The following is a 26,025-nucleotide window of genomic DNA, read 5'->3' on the forward strand; positions in this document are numbered from 1 at the left end:
GCAAACTATTAACAGAAAATAGAACCTTTTTAAGAAAAATTTAATGTCAGAGCCAATTTCTGTTTTACAACTCACAGATTGATTTTTTTCCCTTTTCAAACAATAGAACTCCATTATTTAGCTGAAAAAAGAAAAGTAGGTGTAAAGTGAGATATATATATATATATTGTAATGCAGGATTTTATATGTATAACATGATGGAAAGGTACCTAGATGCAGAATCAGAAGACCTGAGTTTGTTGATGGCTCCCAACACTCACTAACTGTGGTGTATGTACCTTATCACCTCACTTAACTGTAAGCCTCTATTTCCTCAAGTAAAATAAAGACAATATTACTTGTAACACCTTCATAGGGGTGTTGTGAAAGAATTACTTTATAAAATGAAGAACTAAGGGAACTTGAATTTTTTGTTATTATCATTGTCATCTGAGTTTTTTCCCCAAATTGTAAGTTTGAGATGGGAAATAGGGAGTCATAACGACTCATATGAATACTTTTTTTTAAATAGTAAATATACAAAATTTCACAATTAGAATTACAAGTGAACAACTAGTTGTTTTGCAGAAGAAAAGTTCCTAAAGGTGCAGAAATTTTTCAAAACTAAGTCCAGACACTCATTACTCTGAATAATGGCACAGAGACTTGGGAATGATACAAAGGACACAAAGGGCATGCTTTCATGTGTCATTAAAAATTCTGTATCTGGTCCAGTCCACAAATAAACTAGTGTATTACATCAACCATATTAATCTATTTTTAGTTGCCCTAGTTCCCTTTATCCTTTCTTACCCCTGACCACCTATTTTATTTCCTTTTCAAAATTTATTTAGAAAACCAACCTTGGTTGAGACAATGTTTAACTAGGAAGAGCAGGTTATATAAATTTAAAACATGGATTTGGATCAAGTGTAAAGTAACATTCCCCAATTTTAAAAGGCTAGGTGCTTTTACACTTTATCATACCTTTTTTCTAAAAGCAAATAAAACTTTTATCTTAATTTGTTTATACAAACCAGGGATTTGTAGAATGAATTGAAAAGTCTTTATAGATCAAGAATTGAAGGGCCTTGGATGTACAGAATTTTAATGTGATTTTTCTTTTCCTAGGTGGTGATGGCACTTCTCAAATACTGGCCAAAGACTCACAGCCCAAAAGAAGTCATGTTCTTAAATGAATTAGAGGAGATTTTAGATGTTATTGAACCATCTGAATTTGTAAAGGTCATGGAACCTCTTTTCAGACAACTAGCCAAATGTGTTTCCAGCCCACATTTCCAGGTGTGTATTGTTTAAGGGGTTTGGAGGGTTGGAAAGACCATAACGAATAACTAACTTTATGAGATTAGGTTCTGTTTTTATTTTGAAAGCTGTACCTTGAAAATTGGTGCACAAAACTTTGCTACAGTGTCAAAAGTTGTTCAGTGTAAAATACAAATTAATGAATATTCACTTGCTTTCTAACTAGTCATGCTACAAAATATAAAAGTATACTTTGTGTCACCATTTCAAACTGCTCTTCTCCTATTTTTAAAAATTTAATTAAAGTAGACTTTTGTTAACTTTTAGCACCAGTATTAGTTGTCATCTTTATGTAAAGTGCTACTTCCATAGCACATAATATAATATTTTAAACTATGTAGTTACAGTGCAATTGGCTTTGTTTTCTAAATTGTACCTCTCTTTTCCAGTGAGACTTTCCCACATTTATCCCTTCCCTCTTTAACATCTTCAGCCTCTTCCTTTGTATAGGCTCCTTCCCTTCTGCTTTTAGACATAAACAGGTCTTTATGTCCTCTAAAAAAGTTTCCTCATTTACCTTGTCTCCCTTCATTCCCTTTAATCCTTCCTTTCATTACCATATTCCTATAATGTGTGATTCATTTCTGAGCCTCCTTTGTCTTCTCAATGCCTTCTTCAGCCCTTACATTTTTACTTCTTCCACTTCACTGAAATTTTTCTTAAAGATCAATAATGATGAAAGACTGAAATGAAGCAGGAAAGAGACTGAGATATGGCTTCAAGAGATTTAAGTTTAAATCTTGACCAGGGCTGCTTACTACTAGACAAGTCATGAAAACTCTCCAAGAATCAATTTCATATTCATAAAACGAGGGAATTGTAAGATGATTTCCAAGACTCATTCCAGGTACAAAAGAGCCAGCTTGTGATAGGCTTTCTGTCCAATACTGAGGACTTACAAACTTGATCCTGGAAATAATAGGGAGCCTACAGATTTTTGAGTAGTGGGGTTGATGGGAAAGACCTGCACCTTTGGTACCTGAACCAGAGAATGGTTTATAATAGAGATAAAAGGCAAGGAGACTAGTTGGGGTGCTATTATAGTAGTCCAGGAAAGAAGTGATAGGGGCTTAAACTAGGCTCTGTGAGTAAAAAGGAGGCATAAATATATATGATAAAAATTACAAGATTTAAGAGTAGATTGGCTCTATAAGACAGAGTGAGAATGGAACATTGAAGATGACTTAACAAGATGATACCTGCAGACTTAGAATACCAGAAGTTTAGTGTTATCTGTATTGTGTTGTATTTTTATTTATTACATTTTTATCTGGTTGTGCCACATTCTCTATGGCAGGGTGAGAATGGAGGGGAGGGGGAATTGCAACAAGTCTGACACCTCTGACTTAGGGTGTGCTAGTTTGAAATGTCCAAAAGGCAATTGGTGATATGAGGACTGGAGCAAGAGAGAAACTAGGACACTTAGCACTTAATTGAACAAACACTTTATACTGTTAACTCTATCCTTTTAATTCATTAAAAACGTATCTATTGTTTGCTTACCATGTGCTAGGTGCTATGTAAAATGCAGCCTAACAGGAAGGATAAAACATATCCTTGAAAAACTAGTATTTGAAAGCAAGTACAGAGCAGCTAGTTGCCTTGTTGGATAGAGAGTCAGGCCTAAAGATTCTAGAGGTCCTGAAGTCAGATCTGGCCTCAGTCGATTCCTAGCTGTGTGACCCTAGACAAGTCACTTAACCCCCATTGCCTAGCCCTTACCACTCTTCTGTATTGGAACCAATACTTAGTATTGATTATAAGACAGAAGGTAAGGGTTTAAAAAAAAAAAATAATGACAGCAAATGCCCTAAAAGTAGTACAGAGAAAAAGCTACATAAGTTCCATGCATGTAGAGATCAGTTTTTGCTGGAGTTATCTAAGAATATTTCATAGAAGAGGTAGCATTTTAACTGGTCCGGAAAAGGTTGGCCTTCCAATAGACAAAGATAGAGAAGTTGGGTAGGGAGGGTGAGAGATAAAGTTACAGAGCAAGAGGTTGACAGCAAATGGCTTGCCAGGCCTACAGTTGAGAGGTCTTGGGTTCAAATCTAGCCTCACTTTCTAGCTTTGTGACCCTGGGCAAGATGCAACCCCAGGTGCCCGACCCTTGTTGCTCTTCTGTCTTAGAACTGATACTAAAAAGGTGAGGGATTTTTGTTTTTCTTTAATGCATAGCAGACACCAAGGCTAGAACATGCATACTGTGCTCAGAGAATACCAAGTAGTCTAGTTTGACTGAAGACTATGATGTACATGTTGCAGATAAATAAAAAAGATGAGGCCAAATTATAGAAGGCTCTAAATATCAGGCTAAGGAACTTGGATATTATTCAATGAACAATGAGGAGCTATTTGAGGTTTTTAAGCAGGGAAATGAAACTACCAGAAATGATTCTCTATGGTGATTGATCTGGTGGATATAGGTAACAAAGAAAGGAATTCTTGGTTATGGAAACCAATTGTGGTGAAAGATGATAAAGTCCTAATTAGGCTGATCACAAGCATCTTGGTACAAATGGTATGCTGCATTTGGAGTCAACATGGCTTTGGGAGAGTCACTTAACTCCTCTGAGCCTCATTTTCCAAATCTAAAATTAAATGGACTAAATGACTTTTTGAGGTCCTTTTCAGACCTAAGTATGTAATATCATGTAAAATGAATTTTAGATTGAATAGTCATTATATGATATCTATTCTTGTCCATGGCAACCCCAAATTCCTCTGAATCTTGGCTTTTTAACACAATAGATATGACATTTGATTTTTTAAAAAGAAACACTTGAGCTGTCCCTCTGATTCCTCTGGCCCATATGACTAACTGATCTTTTCTGATCATACATGTCTTAGCTGATACATTTTAGGCCACTTTTTCTGTGCATGTTACCATTGGTAATATGTTGCCACCTATTTAATAGCCAAGGTACCATAGTCTTTCTATTACCCTTTGGGGCAGCCACAGTTTTGATTATTCATAGTTTGTGGTATTCCATCGTTCATAGTCTTAAAGCATCATTTCTATATTGTTGTGTCTAAAAGGTAATTTTTTGATTCAGTGAGTAACTTGGAATTGTCAAAAGTACTATGTATAAAATGATCCACCTGTAATATCTATCTACATATATAGTGGTCTATCCATCCACCTGCAAATCCTAGTCTAGAAAATAACCATTCTTTATCCATTTGTTTTTCCTTGTGTGAATTGATAAGCCAAACTCTTTAGTGACTATGAATCTATAAAATCAGTCCCTGAATAAACATCAAAATCCTGTCACCTTGAGCATGATTTTCCTCTAATGTGTGCTTGATATGGACTAGCTGTCCTTCCTGTGTTATTCTTAAGTACCATTTTTAAATCTTCATTTGGCACATATGGGGCTAAGGAAAAGCCAAATGCTGGCAGATGTTTGATTTTTTTTCCCCAATATTGTCTAAGTAGTTACATCATAAGAGCAAAGAACCTTCCATTTTTATCTTTGTATCCCCAATATCTAGTACAATGCCTTAGCCATAGTAGATATTTAATAATAATTGATCACTAAACTAATTTATCTGATAAGGTTTGTTCTCTCAGACCTGGAAAGTTTGAGAGGCATTCAACTTAATATAAATTTATCTACTTATCAAATTATCTAACAAATTACTTTGTTTTATACAAAGAATAGAGCATTTTATTTCAGTGTATATTTATAACCACATTATTTTTTAGTATGCTTCTTGGCCTGACCTAGTAGTAAAATTTTAATGAAAAGTGCTCAATAAAGCTTGGTAAAAAAATTTGCTTATATATCAGGCATTGGCTCTACAATGTTTTGAGACTTGATATAATCAGGATAGTGTTATCTGCAAACAAAAGCACTTGGAGTACTTCACTAGACTGCACTGAAGGTGGCAAATACCTTTCGCAAATCTATGTCTCCATGCTTTAAAATTCTCACTTGATATCACCAGAGGCTGAATCAGATGTTTTTTTAGAGGAAACAAGCAAACAGAGTAGGATCTTGTGCTCTTTACATCTTTTAGTCAATTGGGTTATTATACAAATATGAGCTGTCCTTTTGCAAAAGTTTGCCTTTTCCCTTATACCTTCATCAAAGATACTCTCAGTAAGTATCTAGACTATTCTCATAAAAATGCTGTAAAGATAGGCAGGTAAGTGTATGGGTCAATAGTTATTGACATATTCTCAATCATCTTTTGACGGGGGAAATTAATAATAAGTTCTATTATTTTTTTCTAGGAACTTGATGTCCTTACCCTCACTCAGATATATTGAAAATTGATCTCTTAGTGCCCTCAAAATTGCATTTCCTTTAGAATAGACTTTCTCTCTATATACTGGATCTAGACCACCTATTCATCCTGTCTTTATTTTCTTTACTATCATTCTATTGCTTCCTACAGCACATAAAGGACTGTGATGTTAGTGTCCAAATGCAGTGAGTCCACTGAAAAGAGTTTTTCAGAAAAATATTAATACATATTTTTCATTTTTTAGTCAATTTTAAGCCCAAAAAAAGGCAAAAGATAGTCACTGCTATCAAAAGAGCTAATAAACAAGGCAAATGGGAGATAATAGAGGGAAGACATTAAGGGGGATCAGTAAAAAGCTTTTCATAGAATTTGAAATTTTAACTGGGACTAACAGGAAGCAGAAATGAGGTAAAATATGACAGTGTCTTATCAAAAGATCAGCAAGGAGGCTAGTGTCACTGGATTGAAGAGAATGTTGGGGAGGGTAAGGTATAAGACTAGAAATACAGGAAAGGGCCAGATCATAAAGAGCTTTGAGTGCCATAGGATCTTTTATTTATACCTCCCTTTGAGTGCCATAGGATTTTTTATTTATTTTTATTTAGGAGATATAGGAGTGCCATAGGATTGTTTATTTATAGGAAAAAGATAACATGCTCTGAGTTGGTTTTGGTTTGGGGTTTTTTGAAGTTTAATGCTCTTTGATTTTGTATGCCCTGTGTGTCTATCTGGATGTCATACAGAATAGCATTTATATGTAGATATAATCTTTTTGGGTTTTAAGTTCATGATTAAAAGTGATTGTTCCTTCTGAACTCCTATAGGGCTTCATACATAGCTTCTTATAGCACTTTTCTCATTCTGTCTTTATATGCTTTGTATTTGTATATTGAATTATAAGCACATTAAGGATTATATTCATGACTTACTCTTCTTTATATTCCCTACAAATGTCCTACACAGGACTTTGCATACACCTGTATTCATTGTATATTTATTGAATGAATTATATATTTTGTCTAATACCACCTTAGTTATAGGTTACTAGGGTCAGGAATCATGTGTGGTTTCCACAGCAGGACAAATATGAATGGATATTTGTCTTAAATGAATGACTTTTAATAGAATACAGGCATGCACCACTTAATGTTTCATTAGCCAACATCATTTCTCAGTAAATTAGTAATAACATTACTTTGACTGAACATCTCATACCTCATAAAAGTGTTTAGCTTCTCATCAGGTGGCTCTGGCTCTGCTTTCAGCTCTTTTCCTAGGATACATTTCTCTATATTTTTTCATTAAATGATCTCAAATATCCCTTCCAGCTTCAAATCTTTTAATCCAGATTTATTTTTTTGTCGAAACCATTTTATTACATTAGGTGGCATATGCCTATTTGTTAAATTTAAACCTGTTTATTACAGAAAAAATTGTGTCTTTATTTTTCAGGTGGCAGAGCGGGCACTCTATTACTGGAATAATGAATATATTATGAGTTTAATCAGTGACAATGCAGCAAAGATTCTGCCCATCATGTTTCCATCTTTGTATCGTAATTCAAAGACTCATTGGAATAAGTAAGAAAATAAGTCACAACTTTGACCAGTAATGTCTACACTTTGTCAGTTTTCTAAAGCTTCTTACCAATTAATGTTAAAATCTAGATTTTGAATGTCAGTAAAAAAACTGAATGTGAGAGTCCAATATTTACATAGACTCAAGTAATACTATGGATTCTGTCAATGACTCTTTAGCTGCCAAATTAGCATCATGACATATTAGTTGACTCACCCAGTCTTTATGGCTTCCATAAAGCCAATATCTCATGACCTCCATGACCTCCAGGATCTCACTCAGAGAAGCCAAAGCTTCCTCTGAGTTGTTGATCTAAAGATGATGCTGGAGGACTTGGTAGCTAATTGTTGCTCCGGAATGCCTTCCATGTCCCTGACATCAGAAGTGCAGTATTCCAAACGCATGCACTTGAGGAATCCTTTCAGCATAGAAGTTAAGAGTATCTTCCTTTATACCACCAAGATTTGAAAAAAGGGGAGAGAATGTGCTTATTAAAAAAAACTAATATCTGAAAGAAATAAGTACATTTAATTTTCTTTCCTTCTAAATTTGTATTCCTTTATTTCAAGTATTCGTTTATTGAATTTCTTCTTTTGAGACATAAAGAACTTATTCTGGATTTTTCCACATAGAATTTATGCCTACCTCCACCAAAGTCTTGCTCCAAGCTTTCATCAAAAGCTATACCATCAGAGCACAAACTCTGGCAGGTACTACACAGTGCAAAAAATAAGTGCAGTGGATTTGGAGTAGAATATAGATTTGTTTTCCAGGGATCAGCCAATCCAAGTGCAAGAATCATTATCTCCAGAACAGTGGCCAACTAAAGAAGATTTTTTCTTTTAGTCACAACATATATCAGTTATGGCATAAAGGGTTTCTGTTCTGCATTAGTGGAAGGATTACTCATAGAGATAAAATTATAATTCTGTCATTATATCCTAGAAAGACTTTTAAACATATACACATAGAAACACAGAATCACATAGCTGGAAGGAACTTTGGAGTTCATGTAGTCCAACTTACATCTACACAGAAATCCCTTCATCCTCTTTATAATATCCTTGACAAGTGGTGAGGTTAGCCTTTTCTTGAACAAAACTCCAGTAATGGGGAACTCACTCTCAAGACCCCTATTATTCTTTTGTGCAGCTCACAGTGGTATCAATCTAGGAAGCTGAGGTTTGAATCTCTATTCTAATATATACCACCCCTTGGACCGTAAGCAAGTTGTTGCTTCACTTCTCTGGGATTGTCTCTCAGCTCTCTAAAATAGGTCTAATACATTATACTTCCTATCTCGCAGGTTTGTTGTGAGGAAAGTGCTTTATTGGCTTTAAAGAAAAAAAATGTGAGAGAATATAATTGTCATCCTTGGAAGAACTGCCAGAAGAATGTCTATTGTTTAACACTAGCCTAGATAAGTTAAGAGAGTCAAATTACCAAGTTGGCTGCAGAATGACCAGCCAAAGCAATTTTGGGATGGAAGGAATACTCTGATGAAATTACAAATCATTTATTTTTTTCCATTTTATTTTTTTCATAGTCAAGCAAAACAAATTCTCATTATTGCTCATGTCCAAAAATGTGGCTCATTTTTCATATTGGTCCCCCATTGCTTCAGATGAAGCCAAGAGAAGGGACATAATTGGCCCACTTCACACAACTAGAGAGCAGCAGAGCTAAATGAAAAGATTTCCTGATTCCTCAGTGGATGTTTTTGACAATGTCCTTCACTGATGATTAGATTTGCACGTAGTCCTTTTTTTTTTTTTTTCCACCTGTTGTTTGTTTTACTTAAGCATCTCTCTCCTGGTGGTGAAAGAGTTGTTTTTTCATCAACATAGATGAGGTTTTGAATTACAGATAAGCAAATAAGTGGATGTCAAAGTTGGCACACTTTGTAGTTATAATGTTATTCAGGATAACTTCATTACTTTTGATTTATTGTTTTCTAAAATAGGAAACATAGACTTTTCATGACTTTTATGTTTTGTTATGACCTTTTTATTTCTGGACTAAGCTCAACTTCGAAGCTAGACCATAATTTTTGGTCTGGCTTATAAGTATGATGTAAAGCATTATCAATAATAAGGAACTAATATCTGAAAAAGAAGAATTATTGGATGCCATTGATATATAATAATGTTTCAAAATCTGAAGTTTGTCTCCAAAGGAATTTGTCTTAAGTACTGTAAGTAATGTTAATTTTATTAAGATTTTAAAAAAGATTTTGAAAATGTGAGAATAAATTTAAGCAATTTTTTTTATCTTAGACATCATCTAAAACCTAAAAATCAGGTAGGGGTTGGACTAGGTGATCATTAATGATTCCTCTGGCTTTGCAGTTTCTTTGGTTCCTCAATTAACCCAGCTGTTTGATGAGACCATGTTTAATCTTAAAGATTTTTGTTCTTGTCAGATTAAATACCTATAAATTAAATGTTCTCCCAAAGTGATTTAATTCTCCAGTTACATAGCTGGCTACTACTGACCAGTGTGGTACATTTTTCAGCTTAAAGTGTTAAATTTCAATCTGAAATTTTACTTGTAGAACAATACATGGTTTGATATACAACGCATTGAAACTCTTCATGGAGATGAACCAAAAACTGTTTGATGACTGCACACAGCAATTTAAAGCAGAGAAAATGAAGTAAGTTGTATTCTTCAAAACACATCATTTCTAAAGTGCCTTCCTAAAGTGCCTATCAGTCTCTACTGCTTTTCCTAGAAAATTCCTCTTAACTTTAAAGTAAAGCTATAGCCCTTTTTCTCAGAATAAAGAACTTTTACTTTGGCCTATAATAACTTTCTTGTGGATGTACTTTATGGAATGTGTTTGTTTTAAGACTAAGTTGGCTCCAGAAAAAGAACTGTTGGAGTCATCTTTCACATCAATGTGTTTTTGGTTTTATTTGGGGGGTTGGTTATATATGACTTTGCTCTTATAACAATGACCAATATGGAAATGTGTTTTGCATGACAATAAAAAATGAAAAAGAAAAAAAAAAGACTAAGTTAGATTTTATATCCCTGAAACTATAAGTTGGTTATTTTCCAGGAAAAATAACACCAGCAAAAATTCTAACTGAGAAGCACAAGAAATCAACTCAAGTTATTTTGATTCCCCTCTATAGTCAGTTTTTCTTCTCTTCCTTTTCTTCCATAAATATGTTTTCTTAATTTCTATTTCCCCACTTTTTTCTCCCTCTTTCTCTCCATTTTACCCATTTCTCATTTCTTCCCCCTTTTTTCCTCTCTCATTTTCATGACTAAGACCCATAGGCCATTGCAGGAGGTTAGGCCTCATCAACCACATGGGGGAGGTAGCAACCTTTCCTTAGAATTAGTTCACCAAATTAAAGGAAGATATCTAACATTCACATAATGGTAAAAGATTACCCAGTCCTTTACATATAATATTTAATTTTTTTATAAGTGTCCTGCAAGGTATATACTATATACAGGAACCATTTTCTGCATTCATTAACTATTATCCCCATTTTACATTTGAGAAATTAATCTCAGAGAAGTTAAATGACCTGTCCATCACCCCACCATTAACAGATATCAGGAGAGGACTTCCAAACCAGGTTTCTCCTGATTCCATCTCTGGTACTTTGTCCCTGTTCCCCCTTTACCCCCTCTCCCTTCCCCATTTGTCACATCCTAAGGACACTGGCAGAAAAGCATGGAGAAGGTAGGAGTGTGCGACAGATCTTAGATGAGGAGTCCAAATGACCAGAAAAGAGAAGCAATCCATCTATTTACATAGGACATTTCAGGAAAGGGAAAATGGCCTAGTTAGCCATATTGAATAAATAACAATAATGGGTCCCATCAAATCATTTCCCTGCATTCCCTTGACCTTATTAAGAACCTTTTTTCCACTGGCAGTTGTTCAACCTAATTTAGTGAGAATGACCAAATGGTCATTTTTCCCTATGTGTTCCATTAGTATATCATTTTATAAAAAATAAAGATTTCATTTTATGAAATATGCCTGTTATCTATCTTCCTTCCAAACATAAAAAGCTTTTTGCATCCCCAGAATTGCATATACATTTTTATTCACATCAGTATTTATATATTTTGAATCTGTGGTCTCTTCAATGTGGGTACTCCCTCCACTGGTACAGACTGAAGCCCACATTGTCCTTATTCTATGTAGTTCTCATCCACATCTTTGCATTAAGTTCCTCACAGAAAATTAGCTCTACCTCCTGGAAGCCGGGAGTGGCATTTTAAAACATTCTGAGAAGGAATCCACCCTCCCACTGGGACTGTGAGAGCTGAAAAAGGATAAGAACCCGCACTGCTGGCTTTTTAACATTGCATGGGTATCAGTCTCTGTTAGTCAGTGACTTCTTCGAAGGTCACACAGCTCCAGAACACAGCTCCTGAGACTCTTACTCACCAGTAGTATTTGCTCTGGCATTTAAACTCACTCTACCCCATCTCCCATTATGTCATGTACTCTAATGTTGCTTTTACACATAAATAAATTATGCTATTCAAGTTAAGAAAGATTGTAGATTTTGTAGAGATGTTTCTAGGCTAAAGTGATCAAAACAGTAAGCTCTCATATGTGAAATGAAAAAAAAAAACAGTATTTTTAAGTACCGATGATGCCTTCCCTTATTTGCAGGTGTGGAAGACTATGGATTTGGAATAGTACATACCTTATCAGACATATTTGATGTGGTGTTTATTGCTTTTTTTATTCTTTATTATGGTTCACTTGTTAGGGGAGAAAAGACGAATATATTTGGAAATGAAGGTGAAAAGACAACAAAAACAAGAGATAAAAATATTTTTGTCTATTTTTAGAAATCAACCTTTTAAAATTTCTCTTTTATGGCATTTAAATTTGACATTTTACTGTTTTTCAGAGAGAAGCTAAAAATGAAGGAACGAGAAGAAGCATGGGTTAAAATAGAAAATCTAGCCAAATCAAATCCCCAGGTACTGAAAAAAAGAGTAACATGAAAACATTTGATGTTTTGTTAATTTCATTATAAGATCAGGTATTTGATATCATCTTAGAGGTGGGGAAAGAAACCAGTTCTACTAATAATGTATATGCACTATCTGCAATAAAAAATACTTTTAAACTTTGTAAACTTCCTCTCGTGCAAGTACTTATTTTGTGTGTCCCAACACCTCCCAAAGGAAAAAGAAAAGTTACCTTAGAATGTATGAAATAAGGTTTTTTTTAAATATATACTTGATCTAGTTGTAGCTATAAAATGTAAACTCATTAATTATGCCATGGTCCAGTGAATCCCTCGGTTTGGGCCTTGGGCCTTTAAATCGCAATTGAAACTTGCTTCTTTTCTGACAACTGCCAGAGATAAAAAGCCTGAAGCAAAAAAATTGCATATTCTCTTTTCATTTTAAAATAACACAGATTTTTTAAAGAAGTTGAATTCAAATTTAAAGAAGCTAAAATTAAATTTTGTTAAAAACCAAAGCAGCTGCTTTTTTTCTTCTAGAACTGCTTTACTCTTTCCTAATAACTAAGTACCCAGCACATTACTACAATTTCACAGGAGTTAGAACTGGAAGACACACTAGAGATCATCTAGTCCAACCCCTTATTTTACAGATGAGGAACCTGAGGCACAGAGGTCACGTGACTTGGACAAGTCACAAAGCTAGTAAGTAGCAGAGCCAGGCTTTCTGACTCTGAATCTGGTCCTGTTTCCATCAGTCCAGGCTGATGGGGCAGGTATGCTAACAGTCAGTCTGTCCTTTCCCTTCATTCATCAGAGTCCTACATATCAAAAAAAAGTTGCTTTTAAAACTGAAGGCAGTTAAAATATTTTGTCAAATAGTTGTAGTTCCCAAATTGATTCCCCAATTTGGGGGGATAGCTCTTTGAAATGGAGACCTTTGGTTTTGTGTACATGTGGTGTTTGTAAATTCAAAGCAGCGTCAGTTGTGAAACCTTCTGCCTTCTATTTGATATGTCACTCTGATTCTAATGATGCCTTTTATTGAATATCAAGTCTCTGAGTCTTTTCTACACCAAGATTTTATTCCCAAGGTTCCCTTCTACTCTGCTTTAAGAAAAAAATAATTTCCTAACATGGTGAAAATCATTGGTTGAATCAAGATGCAGAGACACCCCATAGTTTTCCTAATAGGGTCTATAGTTATTTTTCGTTTTCTTTTAGAAAAAGTTCAAAGATTTAAAAAAAATATAATCAAATTTACTTGAGATGCATCTCTTTCCTCTCATTTATTACCATTCTATACCAATAGGTTTTTGATAAGCAGTAAGATTAAATCCTAGAAGTTAATTTGAAATAGGCAGCTAGATGTCTCAGTACATGAGAGGGGCCTGGAGATGAGAGGCCCTGGCTTCAGGTCTAGCCTCAGACACTCCTTAGCTGTGTGACCTGGGGCAAGTCACTTGACCCCAACTGCCTAGCCCTTACTACTCCTCTGCCTTGGAACCAATATTTAGTCTCAATTCTAAGACAGAAAGTAAGAGGTTTTTTTAAAATAAAAAAAATTCTAAAACTTCTTTTTAAAAAGTAAATTTGAGCAAATGGAAACTCTGAAGAAGGTAAATCTATGTTAACATGATTTGTGTCATAAAATGTGTATTGTTTTAAATTCTCAAAAATGGTTTCTGAAAGAATGGTAACAAATGAATTAGTTTATTACCACTTCTTAAATGTTTGTGAAAATAAACCTGTTGATTTTTATTACCTTTCTGTTAGAGCTTCATATTAAATCTCAATAGTTATGTCATTTTATGTTATTTCATAAGCCTGGAAAAATTAACTTCTTTTAAGTCACATTACATAGAAATATGTTATTATTGCTTTAAATATATAGTACATAATATTCAAAGTATATAGTGAAACTTTTTCAAAACTTTTTTTAAATTATATTTCTTCTTTGCATATATGTTTATGCTAAGCACTTTCTACTTAATAGGTTCCTGGTATATAGTGTTTGGAATTTTCTTAAGCAAATGAATTTCAGATAGTATTCTTAAGACCTCTTTGGAGGTTTCTTAAAAGATACCATGAAACTGTACAACTGATATAGATCTTGAAGCCTTAAATATGTGTGCCTGATGTTGCAAAAGTATCTTGCTTAGATAATAATTAATAATTTAACACTTAAACTATACCAAACAAACCATAGTTAGATTTACACTTAAAAATCCACAAACTGAGAATTTCTTCTCTTCATATACTTGAAGTCACTGTCTTTAAAAGCATATATACATACACATATGTAACAAATAGGTCATCTGACTGTTTATAAATAAATATAGAAATTAAGTTAAAGTAACTTTATGCTTTAACTTGGAAGAACCAGTCAGGTGCATAGAATAAATACACTCAGTGAACACAGGTCTAATTTGGTACTTATTATAACATAATCAATGTTTTTTCTTCTTTCTTCCTTCCTAATTGCTGGATTTTCTAAAGTTTGATTGTTATCCTCTTAATTGTCATTCTTTTGCAATATTCTTGTAACTCTACCAATCATGTAAAAGTAATCATTTTGACCCACAATTATAGTCTTCAAATAAACCATTTTGTGATGGCAATTACAAACTTCTGTAATACTGTACTGTGAATTTAACATTGTTCTGACTTCTCATCTTTGTCTGTACCATTTGTGACTAAACCATAGTAACATCTGTTAGCACCTAACTATTACATGATAGTATTTGAAAATGGAAAATACTTCATGGGTTAAAATTTCAAAGTACAAAATTACAATGGGCTTAGCATATATTCTTCAAATTATGGGGGAAAAAAGACTAGTTTTATAGGCATTTTAGTATATTGCTTACTGTCTTGTATCTAAAATCTTATAGGTTCTATTAACTTCATCATATAACAACCTAATACTAAATAGTTTCCAAAGATAATACTTTGAGATGATTGAAGCCTAGTTCTCAGTCCCAAACCTAACTTTTGGTAGAATGTGTCATAATTGCATTATTTTTATACTAGAATTTCCAATGACTTACCATATGTCCATTGTTATATATTTAGAAAACTTGTATTTTGCTGACTCATTGCTCACACATTTTTCCCATTTTAAAAAAAAAGTTTCTATTTGCATCTTTTTCTTGGATACAGAAGGCAACTATATTTAGAGGTTTGCAAGGGTTGAGGCACTTTAAGAAGGATTCAGTTCTGATCAGATACATTATAATCAACTTTTTTAATTATCTAAAATAAATTATTCCTTGAATTAAATACTGCTTCACCTAGCAATAAATGCTTTGAAGTATGTGGTAGTTCCTTCCTAACTGAGAGTGACAATTTTAACAATTTGCATTTTAGTACACAGTGTTTAGTGAAGCCAGTACCATGAATCTCCCAGTTGCAATGGAAACAGATGGGCCTTTATTTGAAGATTTACAGATGCTGAGAAAGACAGTCAATGAAGAGTCTCGTCAGGTAAAATTATGTGGAGATAAGTTGAGCTGCTCTTAATAAATACTGAAATTTTAGCTGATGGTACTATATGTGCCAGTACCTTTGTCTTAAACAAGTCTATATTATAAGCTGCTGAAAAGTGACATAGCAAACTTCACCCACTGGTCTTATCTAGTAATGGAATCACTAATAATATTAAATGGTAGTTTATTTTTTTAATTAAATTCCCTAAACTCTGTATTTTCTTAACCTAATCATTTAATGGTAGTAACTGAGACACTAACAACACTAGCTTTAACTCCTGTACAGCTCTTATTCTTAAAAATAGTAGCAGCCTCCCACCTTCCCAGCCCTTTCTTCTCCTGCTTCCCTGCTATTTCAGCTGTAATCCTGAAGCAGTCTCTTCTCTGTCTTCAACAAAATAACTAATTGCCTCTGGCCACACTGGAAGCTTCACGAAACAGCAATCCTTTCCCTCTCTCCACTTAAACAAGAACACTGCTTGGAGGACTGGGGGGGGGGGGGGTCCCTACAGATGTCAGAGTCAGACTGGTCCACCATCTGGTCTGGAGTTGTGATAGAGGCAGATGGTTAGATTCATGGTGGGAGTATTGAAGAAGCACTCACTCTGTACTTGCCATTGTGCAGGTTTCTCAGTACAATGCACACAGGAATGGAAAGCATTCCTGCCCTCAAGGAACTTATATTGTCCTGGGAGAAGACAACACTTAATTTGCATTGTTATAGGGAATTCCTTATGGACAGACAGACCTCCCTCTAAGAGGGAACCCCAGCATCTTCTCTGCTGTGTCTTGTCTTAAAAAATTTCCTGAGGCACTGAAAGGTTGTCTATGCCCATACAACTAGTGTTTATCCGAGGTGAGACTTGAACTCAGGATTTTCAGTCTCCCAGAGCCTGTTTTGTTTCATTTTGCTGCCTCTGTGTCCAACATTATTTGCTATTAATCTACCCACCAGAATGGAAGATCCATTTTATTTGTTGGGTCTTTCAAATCACAGATTCAGTGTAAGTTAATCAGCTGAAGCAACATAGTATAGTGGGAGAAGAGAAGATAATAATAAGCATTTATATAGTACCTAATATGTGCTGGACACTGTGCTAAGTGCTTTTAGAAATACAGTCTCATTTGATCCTTACAACAACTGTGCAAGAAGGTGCTGTAATCCCCATTGTACAACTCACAAAACCAAGGCAAACAGAGATTGACTTCCCTAGAAGCTTCACACATAGCTAGAGTCTGAGGTCAAATTTGAGCTCATGTCTTCCTGACTCAAGTCAATCAGTATAATGGGGACAGAAGACTTAACCTTTCTGTTCCTATCTCGGCCATCAGCTGTGGTGACTTCAGGCAGATAGCTGCAGTTTCCTCATTTGAATAATGCAAGTATGATCTAGATTATCTTGAAGGTCCCTTCCAGCTCCAAAATTCTGTGGCTATCAGAGTTCTTGGTAAATCAAGTTTCACTGTCATAATCCCTTCTCTGGATGTTTTCTAGGTACTTTTGACTTTGGCCTGCAACTTTTATGGGGTTTTGTTTCATTAGTTATAGGGAAATTTGATTTCTTCTTCTAGCTTCATTACTTGTAATCAAACTTGTTTAACTTTTCTGAACCTGTTTTGGAACCTGGAATAAATCCCTACAATCCCTTCCAAGGTCCAGTTCTATGTTTTATGAGCTTGAAGTATACCTTTGGGTAGTGGTGGGTCCAGATGGGATGTCAAGTCAACCACACTGAAGTCTGTTTTACCTGTTCTTCACTTTAAAAGAGTTTTCATTTAGCCTCTCCCAGGATTTAAATAGTCCTTTTACTTCCTCCATCATGATTCACCCATTCATATGTTAAATTAATAAGCACAAATTTAACCATAAGCAGATTCAGGAAAACTGAACCTAGGAGCAAGTCCACTCCAGTATAGCACATTATATCATAAAGGTGCTTTGGGCTCTTAACTATGAAAACTCTAGCAGGTCCTGTCAAGTTAAAATGGTGTCAAGAACAGGCCTTCAAGTAATCTGTCATTTGTCTGAGGACCAAACTCATTAAGTTTGGAGAAGTTTACCAACCAGTGAGGGATTTTTCAGCCACAACCACTCATGTTGGGGATTGTGATCTATATGATGATAAGGAATATCCTTACTTAATGAAATCTGGCTCTGTGGCTGCTTTGCCCTTTGTCCACAACTTATTCCTTTAAGAAATTGCAAAATTAGTACAGTGAAATAGATTTTTTTAAAACTGACCATTGTAATTATGGACTATTTTATATGATATATAATAAATTATGCTCTGCTTTACAACTAATTGCTAAAGCCAATTAATACAAAAAAGACTATAGTTTTGTTGCTTTTTGTTTTGTTTTTTCAAAATTCATTAACTCAGAGTACATACCACCAAATTAATCATGGATTTAAACAGATGTAGTAATGATTTTTAAATAATGTTTGATGAGAGAGTTCAATGGATTAAATACCAGAAAGCAGCAGGCCTTTTTTCAAACTTCCTGGATCAATAGCATCTGTGTCATCTCTAAATCTAGGTATCAAAATAGGTCAGTGAGCATTTTTTCCATCTCACTGAAGTTTTAAATTGTGAACATTTACAGACTTAAAGTAGAAACAACTCCTTTAGAAACATGAATAATCCATATATTGCACAATCTGGTAATCACTGGCCTTTATACTTCTGTGAGATAACTCAGTGCTCTATGAAATTTTCTCTTAAGTTATTTTATTTTTTAGGGGAGAGGTGTTTTACTTCTTTTTAAAAGTAAAAGGGAAAGATTTTAATTCACTCTTCTTGACTATCCCAAAAAACAGTCATTTCCGTTTTAGTTTTGCTGAGTTTATTTAAGAGAAACAGCATGACAGTATGGTTAGAGATGACCTTGGTCCTCCCTCTGAACTACACTGATAGAAGTTCCTATGACAGTGAAATCACAGATCCAGTCTGGCTCTATAGTCCAAGTTCATTAAAAAATACTGCTACAGAGGCAGCTGGGTGGCTCAGTAGATAGAGAGCCAGACCTGGAGATGGGAGATCCTTGGTTCAAATCTGGCCTCAGACACTTTTTTTGTGACCCTGGGCAAGTCATTTAACCCTAATTGCCTAGACCTTACTCCTCTTTTGCCTTGGAACTGATACTCAGTGTCAATTTTTGGACAGATGGAAAGGGTTTTAAAAAACAACTACTTCCAAGGGGTCAGGAGCTCTGAAGGCCCACCTGCCTAGAATAACTTTGAATACCTGTACAGTCCTAACCCGAGTATCGTCAGAGGTATCATTACTTGCTTAATCTGAGACAAGTTTATTACTAGAGAGCTGGCTATCAAGGGATCAATTTTTTTAATTCATGAAGACCTTCCAGTTGTTGGTCACTAGTAACAGCACCTTCTTAGAACAGTGAGGAGGAAGGCACTGTCTCTCCCACAGGTAGCCTTTTCCCCAGCACCTGACCCTAGCACTGGGCCTGGCACAGAGGAGGCACTTCATAAATGTTTCTCTGCTAGGCTCATCCTGTCATCCTAGAAAAGTTCATTTACCTAACAGATATTTACTAAGTGCTTCCTTTGTGCAGACAAATCTGGGGGACAGAGAACAGACCCTGCTTACAGGCTGTTACAGTCTAGCTAAGGGAAGGGACTGTACGAATAACTGCATCCCAGGCAGCATGAGAGAAGCAGACAGACAAGGAAGCAATCACTTCACATAGGAGACAGGGAAGGGAGGGGAGACTTTCAGGCAGTCCTTGGCTTCTTTTTCATGAATTACAAATTTAGATCTGTGTGTCTGCCATATAAGTAGTTCTAGTCTGACAAAAGCCATTAGTCCATCACTTCCCGGGGACCAAGTTAAAATTCTTGTCCCAAACTTCAGCTATTCTAGATCATCTCAGTAGTTCAGTGTCTACAGCACCAGGGCTGGAGTCAGAAGATCCTGAGTTCAAGTCTGGGCTTAGACACTTAATCCCAGTTGCCCAGGTTTTGCTTTTTCTGTTCCTAAGACAGAAGGTAAGGGTTTAAAAAAAAGATCCTCTATTTATAAGATGTTGACAGGATCCGCTTTTGAACTTTTAATGCTGTTTTAAAAATTGGCTAACTAAATATATTCATTTTCCAAGTTAGGTTCCCCCTGATTGTTTGACCAATATATTTTTAGGGAAGTAAAGAGAACTAACAACTAGAACAATTGCCAGTGTAAGGTTTAGTTCTAGTCAAATTTAATGTTATAACTGAATTTTTGGCACGTTAACCTTTATGCTATGTTGTTATTTTGCACAATGGGTTGTTTTCTGTAGTTTTTAGTTTCTTATTAAATTTATTTTTGCAAAGTAATAAAGTATTCAAAAATAATTTGTATTTAAAATCAGAAAGTCACAGAACTTGAAAATTGTTATGTTTATTTAAAGAATAAAAAGAAATATCTGGAGAAGGAACCTCTAAAGCAATTATTATTTATATTAATCATTAAAAGTGTTCATTTCCATTCCTCTGCAGAATTTTATTGAAATAATATAGTTTGGGGAAATATGTAAAATCCAAAATTTTCATTTGGAAAACTTTGTAAAACTTGTGTGAGCTCCTAGAAAGGACCTCAGATAAAATCTACTAAGTTAAAGATGGATCATATTTTGAACAGAGAGACTTAAAATGTTTGCAATTCTTATTTTGACAGTCGGTCGTGAGAAAAACAGTTTCACCCATGCAGATAAGGAAGGTGTAAAAAGATGCAAAGTGTGAAGTTAAGGTATTAATTATTAAACATGTACAGTATATTTTAAAAGCCCTAACTTTAGAAAACAACAACTTTTTTAGACTACATAATATTACACATGAAGTATTTTCCTTTTTTCATGTCATTCCAACTTTGTAACAGTAGTCAAGAATTTGTTCTTTAGAAACTTCAATCCCTATCTAGTAGTAGTTTTATCCTGAATTAAATTATAATGAACCACTAACTCTACTAGTAAAGGAGCAATGAACCATTATAATATCTGCTTTATTCTGTTACTTTTAATATTTATTTAAAAGCTTTAGGAAATTTCAAAATTTTAATTCCATTTCACTCTCACCTGAAGCCTTCTTATGGATTTTTTTAAACCTGTTTATTTCAAATCTATGGCTGAGTTTTTTCCAGTAATCATTCTAATAACATTTGTGATTGTCATCTCCTCCAGCAAGTATTATTCATTAAGTCTGGTGGTTTGCATGTCTGTCTTCATTTATGTTTTCTCATTTTCTTCCTTGTGAATTATAAAATTATTCTCTTTTTGACCTACTAAATTAGAATATCTAGTTACAAAAGTCCAGTATATATGTGTTGCAGGTTTTTGCCCTGCAGAAGACTCTCATGTCATATTGAAGTTTTCTAAATTTAAATTAATCAGTTCCAAGGTTTTAACTACTGTCATTACTATGAAATTGTTATGAATTTATTATGAAAGTCACTACGAAATACCTGCTTCTAAAATGAGTAAATATTCTAGATTGATTTTTTCTTAATGGCTACCATGACTTGTTGGAAGATTCAAAGAAAAATCAAATAGTACAGAGGAATAGTGCATATAGGAAGGCTTGACATCCAGAATTTCTCGTGTTGTTGGTTCTGTCAGACCCATTTCTTAACTGGACTTCCATACCTTTGCCATCTCCTAAGGAAAAAGACTCAAAAGATAAATCATTTCCTTAAAGGAATTAGAATTATTTCATTATGGTGAATAAATAACACTTGATATTATAGAAAGTAGTCCTAAGGTAACATCAAATTGGGAACATTTTTGAGTCCTAATTTTATTACCTCTATTGTCAGATGACTTACCATTAAGGAATAATTTTATCTAAATTTTGCTACAACAGTCTCAACAGTTAATTTTGTTACGTTTTAAATATTATGACTGGTTTCCCTCACACACACAGCTTTAAGATAGTAGGTATCTGACTCAACCAAAAGGAAAGAAAAGATGGCTGTTTATATATTATGTGACATGGTTTCTAATTAACTGCCTTTTTAAAAATAGAAAACTTTTTTGTGATATCTGCTTATTAGCTATGTTTGGTAGCTTACTAATTTATTGCCTCAAAAGTATAAGTTGACTGCTATTCTAGAATTTATTACCTTAGACTATTATTGTGCTAAAGCTATATGAATATTGCTGTTTTCACTGCTCTTCTAAAATCTCATTGATAAGAATGGATTGCTACAATTAATCACCTCCCTAAATACCCTTAATATTGAGGCTCCTTCCTTTAAAGCTACATTTATTCAATTCTTCGTGCAAAAAGGAGGCCTTATTTAACTAAACCAGACCCATTTACCAGAAAGAAAAAGTCGTATCCTAAATTCAAAGGGGGGAGAAGAGAAGGGGCAGACACATTATATTTATTCTCCCACATGAAATAATTCAAATATAATTAAATACATTTCACTAAATTACCCTTTTAACTTTCATTTGTAAGTTATGCATCTTTTATTGGTTTTAATATAGAAGATAAAGAGTTGTCATTTATCATCTTACCTTCCAGTAGAAGTTGAAATTGTATAAAACTTCACTGTTTTAAGTACAGTATGATTAATAGATACTATTTTACAAAATAAGAGGAAATATGGGTTTGGGAAACTTAGAGAAACCTGTAAAGTATACAAATAAAATAGATCAGTTGATGAGCTTATTTACAAATAATTAAGGGGGCAGCTGGGAGGCTCAGTGGATTGAGGGCCAGGCCTAGAGACAGGAGGTCCTAGGTTCAAATCTGGCTTCAGACACTTCTAGCTGTGTATCCCTGGGCAAGTCACTTAACCCCCATTGCCCAGCCCTTACCACCCTTCTGCCTTGGAGCCAGTATTACCTCCAAGATGGAAGGTAAGGGTTCTAAAAATAATAATAATAATAATAAAGATGCAAAAATGTCAATATTTGATAAATACCATTTCCCTTTCTCATTTCATTTGAATAAAGCCCCTCTTGTTTGGTATTCCCAGCAACACAGTAAAGCCTTTTTATGATATGTATTTAGCCAATTTTTAACCACTTTTCTGAAATGTATTATTTCATTCTTTCAGATAGCTTAGTTTTTAGCCAACTTCATTGCATTTTTAATTTCAGGCACAGAAAGATCAGAAAAAGGATCGTCCTATTGTGCGACGCAAGTCAGATCTGCCTCAGGATATCTATACCATGAAAGCCTTGGAGCCCCATTGCAGAGATGATGAAATAATATCACATGTAGCACATGATGGGCATTAGCTTATTACCATGGAATATATGGGAAAGAGACATATTTTTTTCGATTTAGTAAAAAATATATACATTTTGTGCCATACAAATCAGTTGTACTCAAAGTCAAAAGCTTTCTTCAACCCAGTTCTGTAGGCAATAATTTAATTCAGCATACAGCTCAAGATAAGTCGTTCAAACAATGGTAAATTATCAGGCTCCATTTGCAGAACCATGGGTTGAGAAGTATTCAGTGACCACATTTTCAGGTGGTGGTGCCGTCATAACCCCAGCATATTCTAAACATGAGTATTTCAGTTATACATTAGAGCCAAATAGAAAAGCACCCTGATCATCATCAACTCCGTATTCCCACAGAACAGAATTTGTATCCATTAAAAATAGCTGGTAAAATGATAATGTCAAATGGTTCCAAATCAAAAGTACACTTTAAAATATTACACATTTTAAGACTTTCCAACTTTGAAATTTTTTCCACATTGTTCTGTACCAGCAGTTTTTAAAGTACATGAAAATAATTCTTCATATTTTAATACAGCTTACAAAAGTTGACTTATGACAATCCTCAGTCGCTGTTGTTTTTCTGTTATTTCTTTACTTTGGATAGAGATGTGTATCATGTCTTAGTAGTTTTACATATATCTAAAGCCATATCTTCAGGTCTTTAATACAGCACCAGTATTCCAGGAGTACACTGGTAGAAGAAATTTGTTTTCCCAAGAGCTTTTTCTGTCTACCTTAACTGGAATTGGATTAACTTTTTTAAAGTGCTTCATTTTCATTTTCCCACTTTTATTTTGCCTTCAGTTGAACATTGTTGCCCCTTATCCAGGCTCTTGAACATAATAAAATATTTGGGCTCTGAGAGTTCAGAATGTTGTAGAAGAATCAGAAGAAGGTCATTTTTAAATTGAATCATTTTTCGGCCTAGCCCAGCCTGCTGCCTTCCAGAAAAACTAAACATCTGTTCTATAAGGTGACATTGTTCTATGTCTTTGAGGAAGTGTTGGTCTCAGAGCTTAGAGGAAGCAACAGTGTTGGTAATTTTACGTAAATGTATATTTTTTTCCTGTTGAAAAGAGCACACATGTTACAAATACACCTCACAATAAAATGAAAATGCATCTGTTTCCATTGATCTTCAAATGCTGCTATATATTCCACAGACTTACTTGCATGTAATGTACTTTTTGTTTTAAATGGAACAGCACGGGGAGGGGAAGGGAGGGGACTCTTTAAACTTAGTGCTTTGTCTATTTTTTATTTTCTCTCAGGGTGGCCAGTATTTTGACTTATTTATCCTGCTTGAAAGCTGTTTGAGATGTGTTCTGCTATTCTAAATGGGTGATTCTAGTTTCTTTTGTCTGACAGTAAGATGATATAACTTTACTGTTAAATGTCAATGCATAAGAAGATAAAATATGGCTTCTTTAAAGATTTTTTTTATTAAACAATAAAATGAGGTCTCCTGCATCCATAAAAGATATTGTGAAAAGCAGACATATAGAGAACTTGTGCAGATATAGTGCCTGCTATCTGTCAGTTTCATTTACAGTCCATTTCTGATGTTTATTTCCTTTTGTTTCAGAGGAAAATCATTTGTTGGGGGGAGGGGTTTTATTGTAAAGAGAGAGAACTTAATTAAAAGACTATACCCCTGCTTTAAAGTGGAAAAGTCCACTTTGTAAGAACAAATACTTCCTGTGAAACTTGAAGAGTATCTGCTTTACCATTATGAAAATCTATAATTAAAAAAAAAAGTTTAGATGCCTTCTCCTTTTGAGGGAAAAAGGGTGCTTTTTTATTGTATAAAGCAGTGTCTTATGTATTTTGATATACCATTGTTTGAACTTCCATCTTTAGCTGGTAGATTATCAATAGATTTGATTTGGGGTTTTCACTATGTTTGTGCAAGAGATTTCTGGAAAGAGTTTGTCTTTTTTGCCCTAGGGGGAAAAAAGCATATATATCAATGTTTGGTTGATTATGTAAAAGCTCAGCTTTTAAAGAACATCTCTAAGTTTTATTTCTGCTCTTTATCGAAGTTAAACATTCACCAAAAAGAGATAACTGTGATGGGTTTTTAAGAGAAACTAATTTCTGCTGAGGTCAAAAGTATGACCTGATATGATACTTTGGCCCATTCGAGTTTTCGTAGTCTCTGTACTAAGATTCGCTATGCTAACCGTTCAGCTTATTATCCTGGTATATTGTGTAATTTATACTGAGCTCATTTTAAAACTACATCCATCAAAAGGAAGCTAGAGTTTTGGTGACTGTTTTTCTTCATGAAGTTCTATGTTTAACATCCTTACATTTTCCAAAACATACCTGTACATCAGGAATGTCAACAATATTACAAGTGTCTTTTTAGTGTGGCTTTAGTATGGCTTCATTTTAATATTGTACATACATTGTACTTTGTTTATGGTAATAAGTAATAAAACTGTAGACTTCATATTTTGTACAAAATGTCCTATGTACAGAATAAAAAACGTTCATAGAAACAGCAAACATAGGTAAGTGGCATAATTATTTTTCCTTAGACAATATCTGTAACTTTATGCTTTAGTGAAATGTTAAGTTCAACTGTACCTACATATTTTTTAACATTTTGTAATTCAAGACTTTTTGTTCAGACATTGTTTATGAAGAGAAACTTCATACACTTGCCATTTAATATGCTCTTTTATCTAATTTTAAATTCTAAAAATGGTGTATTATATGGTCTAAATAAAGAACGTGTGAATTTTACTTGTTCATCATGAAACTAAATTTAGCTGCAGGGCTGGGTAATCTGCTCCTGGTGAATACTCAAAATAACATTGGATTGCTCTCTCTCTTCATCCAGAATACGTAGATATTGGTATGAACATTAGAAAGGGGGCTTGCAGTTAATTAGCAATTCTTTTTGAAAGTGCTCCATAAACTAATTTTAAAGCTTTGTAAATAAAAGTTTTCATAGACTGATGTCTTTTTAAAATTGCTAGCCTGACCCTTTTTCTGATTAGCTAATATGAGCCAGAACCAAAGGGGAATTGAAGAAATTTCAGAAGGAACATTACTTGAATTTTGTAAATTCTTATATTTAAGGAAAGTACTAACCTAGCAAAAACAAGTCCTAAAACTATAACTGCTTATAATATCAAATCCCAGATACTCTTTTTCCCTATCCCCCTTTAAGTTGATTACTGTGATCAGTAATGCTGTTA

General features: G+C 34.3%; 1 protein-coding gene across 6 annotated transcripts in view; it reads left to right on the plus strand.

Annotated features, from left to right (window-relative positions):
* The window catches only part of PPP2R5C (protein phosphatase 2 regulatory subunit B'gamma), a 219,900-nt gene extending 195,909 nt beyond the window's left edge, over positions 1-23,991 (plus strand). The window contains exons 9-15 of one of the 6 annotated variants that reach the window (XM_044664605.1): positions 1,111-1,281; positions 7,009-7,136; positions 9,689-9,790; positions 12,030-12,102; positions 15,462-15,583; positions 20,252-20,312; positions 22,682-23,991. In XM_044664605.1, the coding sequence (XP_044520540.1) occupies positions 1,111-1,281; positions 7,009-7,136; positions 9,689-9,790; positions 12,030-12,102; positions 15,462-15,583; positions 20,252-20,312; positions 22,682-22,822 (798 nt within the window). In that variant the 3' untranslated portion in view covers positions 22,823-23,991. Of the gene's footprint in view, positions 1-1,110; positions 1,282-7,008; positions 7,137-9,688; positions 9,791-12,029; positions 12,103-15,461; positions 15,584-20,251; positions 20,313-22,679 lie in introns of all 6 variants that reach the window. The other 5 variants (XM_044664603.1, XM_044664606.1, XM_044664607.1 and 2 more) reach the window with 5 other exon arrangements.
* Positions 23,992-26,025: the final 2,034 nt, after the last annotated feature.

This window comes from Gracilinanus agilis, chromosome 2 (assembly GCF_016433145.1).
Source record: "Gracilinanus agilis isolate LMUSP501 chromosome 2, AgileGrace, whole genome shotgun sequence".
In the NCBI taxonomy this organism is placed as follows: Eukaryota; Metazoa; Chordata; class Mammalia; order Didelphimorphia; family Didelphidae; genus Gracilinanus; species Gracilinanus agilis.